General features: G+C 38.5%; 1 protein-coding gene across 1 annotated transcript; it reads right to left on the bottom strand.

Moving 5' to 3' along the window:
- Window positions 1–3081: 3081 nt before the first annotated feature.
- Window positions 3082–13413, bottom strand: opn7b (opsin 7, group member b). The gene is made up of 5 exons (XM_028583451.1): window positions 13326–13413; window positions 13077–13239; window positions 11406–11533; window positions 4027–4361; window positions 3082–3940 (listed from the first exon to the last, which is right to left on the bottom strand). Exons 1-5 carry the CDS (start codon window positions 13411–13413, stop codon window positions 3440–3442), a joined length of 1215 nt encoding a protein of 404 aa, XP_028439252.1. The 3' UTR covers window positions 3082–3439.
- Window positions 13414–16159: the final 2746 nt, after the last annotated feature.

The raw sequence follows: 16159 nt of genomic DNA, 5'->3' as shown, positions 1-16159 counted from the left end.
AAAGTGTTGTGAGAAAAGCGCAAGTAGTCTATTGATTCAGGTGGCATGGGTGGTTTAGTATCAATTTCTTCAAGAAGCAGTCACTACGATACAAACATTCCATCCTCCAATTAAAATATTAAATAGCAACAAGTACTGTACAGTACAGTAGAAGTATCATAAGATTTTATTTGGGACTAAGATATTGCAACTGGTTTGATTATAGCTGGTTTTATTATTTGAAACTATATCATATATATATATATATATATATATATATATATATATATATACATTGTCTTATTACTACCAATGTCAGACCAGTACTTTGAGGAGTGCAGCCAGCAGCTGAATACATCACATGTACTGACATGCTTGTTTTGCATTACTTAAAGCAAATTATTTCATGACAAAGCGACAGTGAGAGATCGGAATTGGAAACGCTTTTATAGTTTTAAGTATTCTGTAAAACCGGACTGAACTAAAAATTTCCCTCTCACCATAGTAATTAAAGTAATAATGACATAGCATGAAAGTCACTTCATTCAACCACTACATGCGCTCCAGCAGATCTTATTAATCTTGTCCATGGCAGGTATTTTTGTACTTCCATTTGATGAGTTATGCTGCCATAGGAAAAGTACAGAAACTGTTAGTTGGACAAACACTGTGGTTAAGCTCTACTATGCCCGCTGGGCATTTTTTTATTGGAACAATGTTGGAAGGTGCTGAAGCAAAGCCTTATGTCTCTCATGTTACAAATCCAGGCCCTCTCTTTTGCAAGAGGAGCATTAATGCAAGTGGCCTATATACATGCATACACATAAAAGTTAATTTGTCCTCTTTTGTTATAATGGCTTGTGGAATGTTTAATATGTCCATTTCAATGTTCTTTTTTGTTGTTTGTGCGTCAGACTCAAAAGAATTTGCTGATACGCTGTTAGCTTCCCTGAGGAGCTGCACAATAGTACTTCTGCCCATGAAAGCACATGCTTACAGAGGCACATTACAAACACACACACACACACACACACACACACACAGTATAAATAAACCACACTATATTTCTTTCTCCCGCTTTCACACACGCATGCATGCACGCACACAGTCTTCACTAAAGGTTATCTGACCAGTTTAAAAAGAGCATTCCAGTTGATTCCTGTTTTGGGATGCATTTTCATAGGTTTGGACATCGTTCCTGTTGATGCTAATTACATACTGACTAGGTATATTTATGAAATCTGGGAAAGCAACAACATTACTAACGAGTAGTCTGATGCAAGTTTGAAAATAAATCTCCATATGTGTCCGCTGTAAACAGTTTACAGACAGACTTCCTGGAAATGTTGACCTATATTTGCCATGATTATGCACACAGTTTTTCTCTGCAATTAGGGATTGTAACTAGCAATACATTATTTATGACTAAATGATTGGCCTGTTCGTTCCTTGCCCTATCTGACTTTGTTGTATAATCTGTCACTGTGTTTCCAGATCTCAGAAATTACGTGCCCTATTTTTGTTATATTTTTGTCATTTGTACAAAACATTTACAGTAAATATATATTTTTTCCGATTGCTAAACGACAGTGGGCACAACTGAAGCCACACGTGCAAAACTCTAACTACAGTCTGCACAGCTGCAGTTCATGCGGACCACATTCTAGTTTGTTTTTCATTGCTTGCACACAGTTTTCAAAACTCTACACACTTATCCCATGACTTTAACCACAACGTGCACAACACTGTGGATTTACAGCAGTTTGTTGAAATGCTAACACACTGCTGTCAAAACTGTTAACCACACTTTCTAAACAGAATAGATTTCAGTCTGGTGCCTACCAAACACTGCTTATTGCAATTTTAGCTGAAAGCCTAAGTAGGTGTCTTGTTTTAGACTACTTAGTGAACATATACGGTATTTATATAGAGAAAGCTCAGAAAGATTTTTTTTTGTATAGAAAAAATGAAACAATTATACACTGTACCATTTGAGAGAAACAGGTAAAAGAGCAGAGATACCAATATGTCCAGATAAGATGTCTGAGGTTATATACACAGCTATAAAAAAGTGAAAAACACTATGTCTTTACAATAGTAAAACTGTGTTCTTACTGTTTTTCAGAAAGTAATGAGGTGAAAGCAATGGAAACACCACATTCATTTGTATTTAGAGATGATGCAGACATCCAATGTGATGAAGAAAACGTGCCGCATGATGCTGGAGAGAGGCAGGATTAGTCACACTATTCTTTGTTACTGTTATGTACCTTTTAGTTTTTTCCAGTAAATCCATAAAGTACTAGAGACAAAATACTATATTGAAGAAAACTGCTGATTTTCATTCCTTCTTGTTAGAAAGTTTGTAATTTCTGTATTGGTGTTCGATGCTAGTGTTTTTAATCTCACTGTGTTCCGAGTGACAGTGTGTGTTATCTAGATGAGGATTGTTCATAGTGTTTGGCTGCACTGAGCCTGTTTTGAGACGTGTGTTAAGAGTTGTGTTGCTTGGAATGACTTTTGCAGGTGATGTGAACTGTTTAGTTCAGGTGACTGTTGGTAGGTGCAGACTGTAGTTTGAGTTTTGCACATTTGGCTTCAGTTGTGCCCAGTGTCGTTTAGCAATCGAAAAAAAACCTGTATCCAGCATATGTTCCTATGCAACATATGTTTGGCACATTTTAAATTTGTAGCTTATTTTAGCTGATAGTTCTCCGTGATTCTGTGATTTATCCTAAAACAGGTTTTGTGTCGCTAACTTGAATATTGTTGTCTAGAGGACTCCACAGAGTATATTGAGAGAGAATAGAGCTTTTTCGGTGTTACAGATTTGATTATCTTTAGTACTGCCCCAATCCTTCTGCTTTTATAATTCAGTCATGCCTTCTGTCCTGGACACAGCTGATTAGACAAAATTGACATTGGAAACACCTCTTTGCAGATACCTCAATACAATACCCTGGGTAAATTATAGGAGGTCCATGTTCAAAGTGGGCCTCTGAGACATTCATCTACCCTCAGCAATGAGGAGACAGAGCTGTCCTTTAATTTTAGGCATGCATTGATAAATACCTTTCAAATTAAACACATCATCAAATACAGTAGTCATAATAAATACATAAAAGCTTAATGTTGCACAGTCAAAGTGATCGGATAGCTATTAAAGTGTGTTAATTTGACCTGATGAATATTGTGGTTGCATGTTGGCTCTTCGGCTAGCCTATCCTCCTTTATTGGCTTCTAACTTCTTGGCCTTTTTTTTTGGCAGTATCACCTAATTGAGTTTTAAAACTTTGACCTTTAAAGTTATAAACTCCTTTCCTTCATTCAATTATTATCTTTTTGTCTTTCACTCCATTTTTCCTTGCAATTAGTGTCTTTAAACCTTCATTCTTGCCATCTTTTTCTCCACTACTCCTCTTTTTATTTACCTTCTCACTGTCTGACTTTGTTTGATTCTCTACAGGAAGTCACTCTGCAACTCATTGGAGAGCTGACTGATAGCAACTTCATTATGTATTGATCCTTTAACTATTCTCACAGTCTGCTGGGGGCTGTATTCTGTAAAGTTTTTTCTGGTACCAGTAGCTGTTTCAGGGTAAGGACAGTGTCTGCAGGTCCCGTGGTTCTCCGGCAGCCCATTTGAGAACCTTGTTGAGTTACACTCTTCTTTGTGACTGGATTGTGTGCAAGTTCCCTTCTGTGCAGAGATGTCCTGACACAGACATCCACAGAGTGTCATCCTGCACTTGGCCACATCCCGACACAGGGACTTGCGGAAGTTGGGCTTGAAGACCAGATAGACAATAGGGTTGTAAAGGGTGGAAGACTTGGCAAAGATAGCTGCCAGAGCAAAAGCCATGGGTGGTACAGTTGTTGGGTTAACAAATGCTGCCCACATGGACACAATGGCATATGGACTCCATGCTGTCAGGAAACCAATGCAAACTGCCACTGAAAGCTGAAAAGAGACACAACATATAAAATAAATTTGCCTTATTTACTTATGTCTATATAATATGTTAGGAAATGAACCTAGGCATTTACCTTAATGATAAATGCCTGTGCATTGGTGATTTTGTTCTGTGGGGACATGTGCTGCTGCACTGCCTGGCGGGAGCCCCGGACGGTCAGCAGAATGAATGTGTAGGACAGAAAGATGACAGTGCAGGGCACAATGTAGCAGAAGACGAAGAGGCAGATGATGTAACTCATAGCTGCAGAGTCTTGTCTTGGAGCATACCAGTTGATGCAGCATGCTGTACCATAAGGCTCGGCCCCGTACTCTCCCCAGCCCGACAGGGGACCTACAGCAAAAATTCCAGCGTAGCACCAGACCCCAGCAACCAGAAAGCATGCGTGGCAGTAGGAGAACTTGTTACCTAAGGAAAAACATAGCAGGGTAGAGACAGAGGCAGAGGAGGGAGATTGGAGGGGTGATTACTGACAGATGAGGACATAGAGGAAGGATACAGACACAACAGCATAGTAACAATATGCTACTAAAGCATATTAAGTCTGGTTGCCTGATGCTGATAACAGGCAATGTTTGAGGAGGAGAAAGAGGAGGACAGAAGGAGGAGGAAGCGGGATGATATCATACAATAAGATGAACAACTTGATAGGAAATTCCCCTCGGATGAATAAGTACGTTGTTTACTGTAACAAGAACACGGATACACATTAAGATTTTTTTTCCAACGAATGCATATTTTAATGTGACCTCAGGCATGTTCAGATAAGAGATCCCACGGCTCACGTGAAGTTAACAATTTTCATAATGCCAGGGACCCAAACATATGATTCTTTGTGTATGGAGAGTAGCTGCTCTGCATGATTACTTAGAGGCCATAGAAAAGAACTTTGAAAAGTGCATACAAGACCTCATATTAAAAAATCCAATCAGAACTATTTTTCAGTATTTGGCTATTTATTTTCTGCATACAAGGATCTGAATGGAAAATGTGTGGATTGTAATGTGTGATTATTTTCTGTAAGTAATAATATTATCCTAATTACAGTACCTTCAGTTCCCTCCACTATTTTTCGCATTCACTGAATAACTAATAATGATATTATGACTCCACTCACCACTTCTCTTAGTGATAATGTGGCACATAAAATCTATAGTCAATAGCCATTTTTTCTTTGTACAAGATGCCATTGTTTCAGTACCTTGTGTAATGTTTGTACAGTCTAATTTATGTGATTGGTTTTGTATTTTATCCGTATCAGAACTTATATTAAAGCTATTGTGCATAGTTTCAGTCACCCCCATGAGGAATTATAAGTTAAGACATAATAAGTAATGACAACAAAACTGTCGGCACATCCGCAAAACGCAAGCCTTCGGTGATTGCGCACTACCCCCACCCCTCCTCCACGCATTTGCTTAGAGCGTTTATCCTATCAAGTCAAGGAGGACACGGAGGATTAAAAAAACCAACATGGACTCTTCAGAAGAGGTAATTATCTTTTAATTTGTATGCAACAGAAATGCAGTCGGTCCGTCTGTCACTTTCTTTTGTGTAGGTGTTTTCTTAGCAGTTCAATTACTAACTGAAGCATTTCATGGCTGCTTCTTTGAGATTTCAGCCATGCCGTCACCTGTTGCAGCAGTCGTCTTCGTCTCCAAAGCTGAACGCTCTTGTTGTCCTTTTTCAGTGGTGATGTAAAACGCATTAGTCGAGCGGCTGCTCGCGAAAGTCGCCGGACTACACAGTTTTGTAAACATAGCCATACTGAGCAATACAGAGAGAGTTTTGTGGAGCTGTGGGCTTAATTAGCTTTGTGTCAACTCATTTGGCAATTGCTTGAATGTAATGTAATGTAATGTTCATTAATATAAAATATCCACGCACTATAGCTTTAAATGTGAGTATACTACATTTATGAGACATTTGTTTATAGCACGATTAGTGGTGGAGCACTCGCTTGTCATTACACTCGTGAATGTGAATAAGGGGACCCATGGGAAACACTGCACTGTCTACTGTAATTGATTTAGACGAGGGCTTCTTTGGGTGTAGAATAAGTAAGAAGGAGAACAGGGAACCTAAGCTACGATACAACACAGCCTCTTCAGTTGGATGTCAGCCCCTCTTACCCTTCAAGCTGAGGGTGAAGGGTGGTGATTAACACTTAATGCAACACTATGTAACTTTTCCCACTTTGGTGCCCTGACCGAAGCAGCGAGCCGCGCAACCTTTTAATCCCAATGAGACAACCTGTAGAGGGACCGAAGAGGGAAAAGTTACATGGTGTTGCTTTAAAGGATTCAACCTGAGTTCTTTTTTCACATAGCTGAACTCAATTTTAAACAAAAGCCTTCAGGCATGTGTTCTTACATTGTATTTAGGGATGTGTACCAAACCTTTTTCCTCCTGATACCGATTCTGATACCTCAACTCGGGTTATTTGATGGTACTGACTACCGATCCAATACCAGCTCTCCCTTTTGTCCCCAAATTTAAAATCTATTTACCAATGTACAAGTTCTGCCATATATTGTGAGCAATGTCGGTTTTGACTATGATTGAGATCTATTAAGGCTCAATTGTGCCGGAAATGGTGAAATGTGTCAATTTTCAGAGCCAACACAACTTAACATTAAGTGAGATAGCCCACACTGATTGTGTTGCCACCAGTGTCAGTCCTCTTTAACTGTAAAGCAAATCCTCAGAGCCACCCTTCATTCTCCTCCATTTATACCTCATCTCTCACCTTTTCTCATTAGACCCCTCCAGACGTGTCAAAAGTATTCACATTCATTACTCAAGTAGAAATATAGATACTAGAGTTTGAAAAGACTTCACTCTCTCCGGATGGCACGATTTATCTGGATAGGTTTTTTTTGTGTGTGTTTTTTTGAACGAATGAAAACAAGCCGAACTGAAATAGGAGTAACAAGGCTATTTTTAAAATGTAAGGAGTAGAAAGTACAGATAATTGCGTGAAAATGTAAGGAGTAGAAATAAAAAGTCTGCTGTAAAATAATTACTCCAGTAAATATAGATACCCAAAATTTCTACTTAAGTAAGGTAACGAAGTATTTGTACTTCGTTACTTGACACCTCTGGATGCCTCTTATTTTGTTAATGAGGAAGAGTCATCCACCCTCAGACTTCTGTTTCATTGACTTTGATCTATAACAAACAAGTTCATCAGCAGTTGTCAGTGGCTGTAGATTCACGTGCTGCTGTTGGATCACTAATTGATTTATGGATCTAAGTTGTCTCTAAAAAAAAAACTAATAAAAGATAGGAAGGAAGAAGCACTCTCCATCACCCATTCTCCATCTCTTAAGTGTTTATTTCATCAGTTGCACATTTAAGCACAGTCTATAGTGCTTTGCTCAAGGATATTTTAATTTGAATATGGCATAAAGTTTCCATTACATGAGCGTTTACAATGAAGCCAACCCTCCTCTATATGAACAAGTTCGGTTTTTTTTTTATAAGGGTTTAGATGTTTTTTAAACATACATGTTTTTAGTAGCAGTTAGTATGTGTAAGTGTGTGAAGCATTTTAACCTGTACAGATACACCTGCCCCTGAACCATGCACCAAAACTGCAAAGTCTTGTTTTCGCTTCTCATTTGGTAGCTTGAATATTTAGACTCAGAAATAGAAATAGTTTGCTGTCTCATCATTTCTTTGAAGATATGTGTAGACTCCATGCTCTAAATAATATTCCCAGTAGGATATATTTTTACATAGTCAGTTTCTTTAACATTTTTCCTCTTTTCACAGCAGCATAGAAATGATTTGTTTCAAAACAATTTGAACGTTTCTAATTCTGATTTCAATGAGTTCGTTCCTTGACAACTGAAACAGTTGCCCATTTTGAATTTAAAGAGATAACTGCTCTATAATAACTCAAAGTGGAATCTGAACCTTGTGTCATCAGCCCATAAATGTTGTTGTTGCTGTACTCTCCTTCCCCTCAGTTACCCAATCCTCTGACATTTTTGGTGTTACTCCATAAACACAGCTCTTACACCTTTTGTTTCTTTTCTCATATTTATGCGAAGTACTCCATACTCATTCATGTTTGGCAGATTCTTCACAAGGGGAAATCTGTATCCCATGCCCCATCCATTGGTACCTCTCCAGAGTACCCAGAAAACAATGTTTGATATAGTTTGACTCAACTCAACTCACTTCTGATACCAGTACTTTTCTCAATTAAATTTTCCACTGCAGTTGGTACCCCCTCTGTGTAGGCCGGATTCTTAGCTTATCATCAAAACAATGACATGCGGAACTGCCGTGACATCCTCTTCAGTGCGACACCACAGATCAGAGGAACGTCTGAAATTCGTCAATTGTACGGTGTAGTGTACGGCGTAGTTTTGCAGGCTGACATTTTTTTTAAATCTTGTTGAAGTGAATAAAATCATTCCGGTCATTATTGACGGTAGCATAGCTTTTTAAAATGGCAAGTTTGTGCAGAATGTCCGTGTCGTGCTAGTGACTATTCTCTTTGACCAATCAGTGGTTTGCAGTGTTTTAACTACACCTTCTAGCATCAGCTCGCTACGATCCTTGACCAAAGTGGCACAGCAAAAAGTACCAGGTATTATCCAAAACATTTGCTAATGGAAAACCAAAAAAAGAAGGGTTTTAAGCGAGTTGAGTTGAGAAGAGCCATGCAGTGCCATACCATGCAGTGGAGATGCAGCAATAGTGACAAACCAGTGGGAAAATGCAAAACAGCTCACACAACAGCTATAAAAAATTCAGAACTGTGCCTCATTGCCGGTTTGTGTCACACGTGTAAAGATTGCATAATTATTGCATAGTAATTGTTTTCCTTATTGATGGTGTACATTAGCATGTCTAACCTGCTGCTGATCGTGTTTTTCAATTGGTGTTTGAAAATGAGTTTGTCTGAACCCGCTGGCGCTGCAGGTCTGAAATTACTGTCTGGATCTTTGCATCAATGATGGCGTGTGTCCCTGTTGATTTTGTATTTGTGAGAATGAGCATGTCTGTGTGTCTGAATAGAGGAGCTGTCCGCTAGAGTGTATAAGCTAGTTTAGAAACAAGAGGACAGCATGTTTTAACAGTTTGCTGTAAGCTGTGTACATTTGGACAAGGTTCCTTGCAGGGAAGTCTCATAAAGGTGTAATTAATTATGCTCATTTGCATTGCACACTTTTATTTGAAGGGCTTGCAGTCTCTTGGGTTTTATGCTCTGCATTTTGAGACTGTTCCTCTGGAAAACCGAGAAGAGGAGCTCTTTAAAAACACAGCCCTGACTTCAAATACACTGTGCCTATTAGCAGCAATTGTTGAACCTACTGAAAGTCTGGTATAGACCTCTTATTCTATTCAAAGCCTAAATTAGTTAATGGCATATACATGTTTAGCATCAGATCTATTTAATCTCCAGCTGTGTTTGATCAGATTCATTCATCTTTGTTTTTCTTCTACTGAGCTCTGATGGTGGATTTTTCTTCTGAAGAGGTAATTATCTTAACTCGAGTTTCTGCGTGCGAAAGTTGCCTGACGACACAATCTTCTGAACACAGCCATACTGAGAAATACAGAGAGAGTTGTGTGGAGCTGATAGTCTTAATTAGCCTTGTAGCAACTCATTTGGCAATGGCTTTAATGTAACAGACGTTCAATAATAACAAAAAGTTACGCACCAAAGCTTTAAATGTTATATTTAAAATGTAAATTGTGAACAGTTTACATGAATCTCCACTGGATTATAATGAAAACTAAACCTAAACAAAAACCTGTTTGCGAATAAATTATTTACACATGAGTGATTAACACACTATAATGTAGTTGTAATTTATTAATGTATTTGTCAACAACTATCCTTTGGGCACCCATAAGTGGAGGCTGATGTATTAACAGAAAATGAAAAAATATATAGTAATCACAGTTTATAATAATGTAAAATATGTCTTCATAAGAGAAGTTATAATTGTTGACAAATAATTATACATTAACTAACAGTTTAACATGTTCTTATAGCTGCATACAACTACATTATACTGTGTTATAACACATGTATTACATGTTTGAATACTGCTTAAAAATGTAAAAAAAAATGTAAATATGGAAATTTAAAGTAAATGTTAAGAAATTATTAAGAAGCATACATTCTTCCTGACTAATAGTCACATGTTAGCAGTGTTACTAGATGAAGAAGGGATGGTCATAAGGAGAAGAGTAGATGACCTTAAAGCCAAAAAAGCCACCAATATCATTTAATAATAATAATCATTTTAATAAGTTGTATGTATTTATTGTAGTTAAGTAATATTATTTATGGTAGTTAGGTATTATCTCTCTCTGATGAAGATTTTACACAACAAATACAATTAAATTTAATTAAGTGTCTCATCATACAGTCCTTTACAGAGGTTATTTGTGGCTATCATGAGATTAGCTAAATAAATTACTCTTTTTACTCTGCTTTTGATGATGAACACCAATTGAAATTTCATTAGTAAACACTGACAGTGTGGATGTAGCCGAAACATGCAGCTACGGAAACATGCAATTCCAATAATTGGATGGTTTGTAAGTTTTTCATATGCAACCCTGCAGGGGAATACATTAAAATGGAAGGGAGTACATTATAAGGCCTTGTAAACATCTCCTCATTTACATATCCTGCTGTTTTAAGAGGTTAACAACAAGTAACAAGCCCTTAAGGTGCTGGTCTAACTACAATAATATTTCTCTCTAGATTCAAGGTTTGTTGGTTTCAGGGGAGAATCAAATCTCTTTATTATCAATAAATGATTGTCAAAAAACACACACCTCATACCTAAACGTCACGGAAGGTCCATTTCCAAAGACTCCCAAAACGACACATATGACTGTTCTGTTTACTGTTGCAAGGTGGTAGTTTAATCATGTGACTGTAATCATGTGGTCATTCTGTTTAAAAAGGCTCAGTTTTAAACACGTAGTAAACGTGAAAATGAAGTAGTTAAAGGTGCTCTAAGTGATGTGACGCGTTTTTTAGGCTACAACATTTTTTTGTCACATACAGCAAACATCTCCTCACTATCCACTAGCTGCCTGTCCCCTGAACACACTATAAAAAAAAATGCGGTCTCTGTAGACAGCTCAGGCTCCACAAACGGCAACAAAAACAAACTGCGCCAACCTGCACAACGAATCATAACAAACAGTGTTCCAGCCAATAACAGACAAGAAGGAGCTGGTTGAGTCATGAATACGCATTGTGGAAGTAGCCTACGTGCTAACGCTACTGCAGTGATGGCTTAACCAGCTCCTTCTTGTCGGTTATTGGCTGGAACACTGTTTGTTATGGTTCGTGGGGCAGATTGGCACAGTTGGCTTTGCAATAGTACATTGTTTTACTGTGATGATGGTGTTTTTTTTTTTTTTACATAGAATACTGAATTAAAGCATAAAGAGTGTTTGTCTTACCATAGTTTGGGCAGCAGACCTTGAGCCAGCAGACACAGGAGAGCACCGTGAGGTTGGTCAGACTGCACAGTCCAAACAAAACACCACAGAAGGCATAGGCAATACAGGTCGTCTCATTAAACAGCCACCTGGATGGAGAGAGAAACCGAAGAGAACATTAATTTGTTACTGACTGATTTCTCTGCAAGATCCTTCTGGTGATTTACACCCAGTAGCTGAAATAGGTGATACATTTGCTGACCTTTCCCTGGGTCAAATACAACTGTAGTGAGCAGTGATGCATTTTGACCCAATCATTTTTTTTCTCTGCTCCTACACAAAAAATAAGTCTTTACACTGTAGTGATCTGGAGATATTGAATATGACATAAAATGTATTTTATAAAGATTTTTTATCATATTAAGAGGACGACTACACATAGTCTTAACCACCTTTACAAGGTGGGGTGCACTTCATAAAATCTGAGCAGCAATATGCAGAGGGAAAACCCAAAATCACACATCACTGCTTGTAAAGTTTAAAGCTGCTGTGATCAATATTTTTTTAATATAATGTTTCAAGTGACTATGTGAAAGCAATGTGACCATTTGAAAGGGGTCGCTGTGGTGGTCACAGCCACACACTTGAAGGTTTAAGGTTGTACACACTCAGTTTGTTTGGTTTAAAATTACTTTATTAGCACAATACACTGGTTCTACCACACAGTTTACAGTGTTTGTCATGTTGTAATTTAGTTTTGTATTAATTAATTTCTCTTTGTCTTTAAGTTACCTGGCTGCAGTTCTCTTCCTGGTGAACAAAAGATGGGACATTTTATGCAGAAGCCCCAGTCTTGTAGCCTCGTGAGACCGTCCTGATCTCGCGAGCTCCCGTTTTCCACTCGCAGATCAGTCTGGCATCTTGAGATAGAGAAAATTTGGAGCCGTTTGCCAAACGACCGGGCCAATCAGCGTTGGTTTTGAGGCAGGTTTAGGTGGTGATAGACGGATGGTTTATCCAATCAGCTAACCAGTATTTTCAGCCAGCGGTAGCCCTAATTCTGTTAGCTGCTCGCTAATGCTTTTTTCTCTTGGATCCTTCTTTTGGAATATGGACCGGGAACCTGAAATGGTGCCTTTTATTCGTAAATTCTCGTTACACAAACGGCAAATATCCTTTACCGACATGTTGCTTGCTTGCTGAGCTAACGAGCTATGCTTTGCCTGCAGCAGCAGGGGCTTGTGGTTGCCTTATCTGCTTGTGAATATTTGTTTGGGGGAAAATAAACCCAACCTTTTGAACTTTAAACCTGTGTTCCTGTGTTTCTTGACTGCTTGGTCCACGACACTCACAATGATGGATCTGAACTCAAAATTGTCACCTGAATCTGCAGATTTATAAATGTACTTTATTATCTGCTTAAATCTAAAAACAGTCAAATTCAGATTGTCTAATATTGATCTTTTATTTGTAATGTATATGGTAATGTAAACTCCGGCTAAGGTTGTTATAACCCCCTGATTTTCCGAAAACAATGAATCCAATCCAAATTTATTTATAGAGCACATTTAAAAACAACAGTTGACCAAAGTGCTGAAAACATGACATTGGTATCCTCGATGGCAGCTACAGCCCTGCTTCTATAGATAGATGAGAGGAGAAAGAGTGGTGATAACTTAAATGGCCACTTACATGTGAGTAAAGGCTGAGGAGATAGCCAGTGGAAACAGGGTTATGGTCATGCCCAGGTCACTGATAGCCAGGTTAACCACAAAGAACTCTGCCGGCTTCAGGGAGGACTTCTTCCTATAGGCCACAAACATCAGGATACCATTTCCCACCACCGATAGCATCCCTAGGAGACAGAGTGGCAGGAACTTTGAACACACATTCTGACAGATAAAGGCTGTAAACCGAGAAAAACAAAATCACATTACTTACCAAAAATGATGTAGATAGTTCCCATGAGGAAGTCAAGGTCTTTTGATATTCTGGACACAAGCAGAAATGTTTCAGACGCATTTCCCATCTTGACCAAACATCGAAACAAACAGGGGAAAAGATAGGGAGAGAAAAATGATTACGTTAAAATTGTTGCTATTGTTCTTAAAGTGATGGTTCGGAGTAATTTCACCCTAGAGTCCTTTGCACCATGACCTCGAGCCAAACACCCCCCCAGAAGCTTTTTTCAGCTGGGTCTAGCATTGGGAGAGTTAGTGTAGCAGCGTTATCAGCTGAATAGCTTAGCGCAGGGGCTAATGGACCCACGTTTGTATCTCGTAAATGACCCCACTAATAATGCCCGAAATGATACCAAACTTCTACACTAGTACAAATAAGTTATGTACTCATAAAACGATGGATTGGAAAGTTTGTAAGTACCCCAGAAGTTTATGAACACTTGCCTGCTCTCTTCTGCTCTCTGTTGCTGCAGCTGCTGCTGCTGCTACCTGCAGTTAGACGAGTGCTTAGGGCCGTCTACAAATCACTACAGATATACAACAAAAATATTAATTAATTTAATGATTAAATAAAGTAATGTCTCCAAACTTACCTCAGTTATTACTTGTCCCCTGCTAGTTATACTACAGCACTTAGTTAAAAAAAAAACTTAAAAATAAAAAAAATATTTTTGTTGCATCTCTTTTCGGTGTAGTAATTTGTAAACAGCCTAAGTCTTACTGCTAGCAGCAGCAACAACAACAGAGAGCAGAAGCCAGCAGGCAAGTGTTCATAAACTTCTGGTGTACTTACAAACTTTTCCAATCCATCGTTTTATGAGTACATAACCTATATGTACTACTGTAGACGTTTGGTATCATTTCGGGCATTATTAGTGGGGTCATTTACCAGATACAAACGTGGGTCCATTAGCCCCTGCGCTAAGCTATTCAGCTGATAACACTGCTACGCTAACTCTCCCAATGCTAGACCCAGCTGAAAAAAGCTTCTGGGGGGGGGGTGTTTGACTCGATGTCATGGTGCAAAGGACCCTAGGGTGAAATTACTTTAATCACTTTAAAGGGGTGATAGAATGATTATATAGGGTATTTCACACTGTTCCTTATGGTCTCCTAATGGGGTATGTAACATTGGTTGGGCTGAAAATGGCCTGGTTGATATTTTATGGGCCCTTATGCATCCCTGTGTTTTGGCCCTATTTGTAACAAGAGCTTTTCTTCCAAATATGGTATGCTCATGAATATTTAGATGAGCTTGTGACGGGGCACATGGCTGCCGTCACTGTGGCGATACGCTACCTATTTTTATTACAAAGACTGAGTGAAGAGGTTGCCCATATATATGTTTGACAAGTCTATATGTTCGGTTTGTATAATGGTTTAATATCATCTGTTATTCATCATATTTTCCATATTAATCCCGTGGTGGTGTGCATGGTTTTTTAACATATAATACTGCGGTGATTTGCTACAGGCCTAGTTATATTTATCTATACATCATTGTTTATTGTGTAAAACCGTTCAGATTGTCAGACATCACCTGGTAGAATAACAACGCAGCACTTAAGTCTTTGGTAATTAATGTTCATTTATTGAGTTTAAAAGTATACAGAGGGTCAAATATTGTGGGCTTACCAGCATGTGCTCTTTGTTGTGGGGGAAGGTTTACTGCTGTCCTTTTGTTTGAATTATTTGTGACTTCCGGGGTAACAGGAAGTTGTCCTGTATCTCATGTATTATATTTTACAGCTAACAAGATGTCTTGTGGCTGTGGTTAATTGTAATGACCGTTGTATACATTATACGCTGTATTAGTTTAGCTTTAAAGCTATATGTATTTTGGCTGTATTAAGCTTTATCTGCACACCTGCGCCACCCCTGTATTTTCTATGTTGGTATGTTCCAATTTGAGGGGCTGGCGTCAGGCTATATAGAGCCATGGTAGCATTTGCTCGAGAGAGCGGAAGTAGGACGTAAGTCTGTTGGATGTCCTCAGTGAGATGACTTGAATTAATGTCAATGATTGAACTGTCGTATATTTAGCTTATTTACTTGTGACTTAAGTCAATTTTTATTTTATGTTCTTGAAAGGATCTTTTTTGTTACTTTCCTTAAGTTTGTTAATTTTTGTTATTTTTGCCTATCTGGCCTTAATTGGGTCAATGAGAATAAAAGCCCATCCTTTAAACTTTCATCTTCGTCTCACCTTGAGTGTCAACATCTGCTCACGACTACTCCCCGCATCTACCCTCAACACTCTTACTACCAGGTAAAACTTGAGATAATGCATAATAACCCGCATCACAAGAGTGGTGACATAAAAAACCATGAGGGACGTTTACAATGTCTCCATCTCCTTCTCTTTTTAAAATTTGAAAGCTATAAACAGTCTGATCAAAGTGCAGAGGCTGCTCCCATGTACAAATCCAATACCATCCTTCACTTCAAATTGAGTCATTTGCATACACAGTATGGCCTGCGGTCAATGCAGTTTTCATTGTGGCCGAGGCAAGTTGTTGAGGCAATCTTTTTTTAAAGGAATTCATTGGTGGAGATAACATGTAAATGTATTCATAGCCTTTCTATTTACTCAATGACTTCACCTCTATTTACATATTAAAGGGAGCCAACAAAAGGAAGAGACACGTTAAATCACTTGAGGGTTCAGAGTGGAGCTGCTTGTAGATAAATCCCTATTACACAAAACTCAGATCATCTTCAAAGAGAACCAGAGGTGAGGAAATTATTTTATTATTTTCCTACATGGACCTTCTATTACAATTTGATGTGGCCTCCGTGCACAGGTTTCTGTGC

This window comes from Perca flavescens, chromosome 7 (genome assembly GCF_004354835.1).
Source record: "Perca flavescens isolate YP-PL-M2 chromosome 7, PFLA_1.0, whole genome shotgun sequence".
NCBI lineage: Eukaryota > Metazoa > Chordata > Actinopteri > Perciformes > Percidae > Perca > Perca flavescens.
The sequence above is the reverse complement of the archived record's forward strand: the minus strand, read 5'-3'. Positions and strand labels throughout refer to the sequence as shown.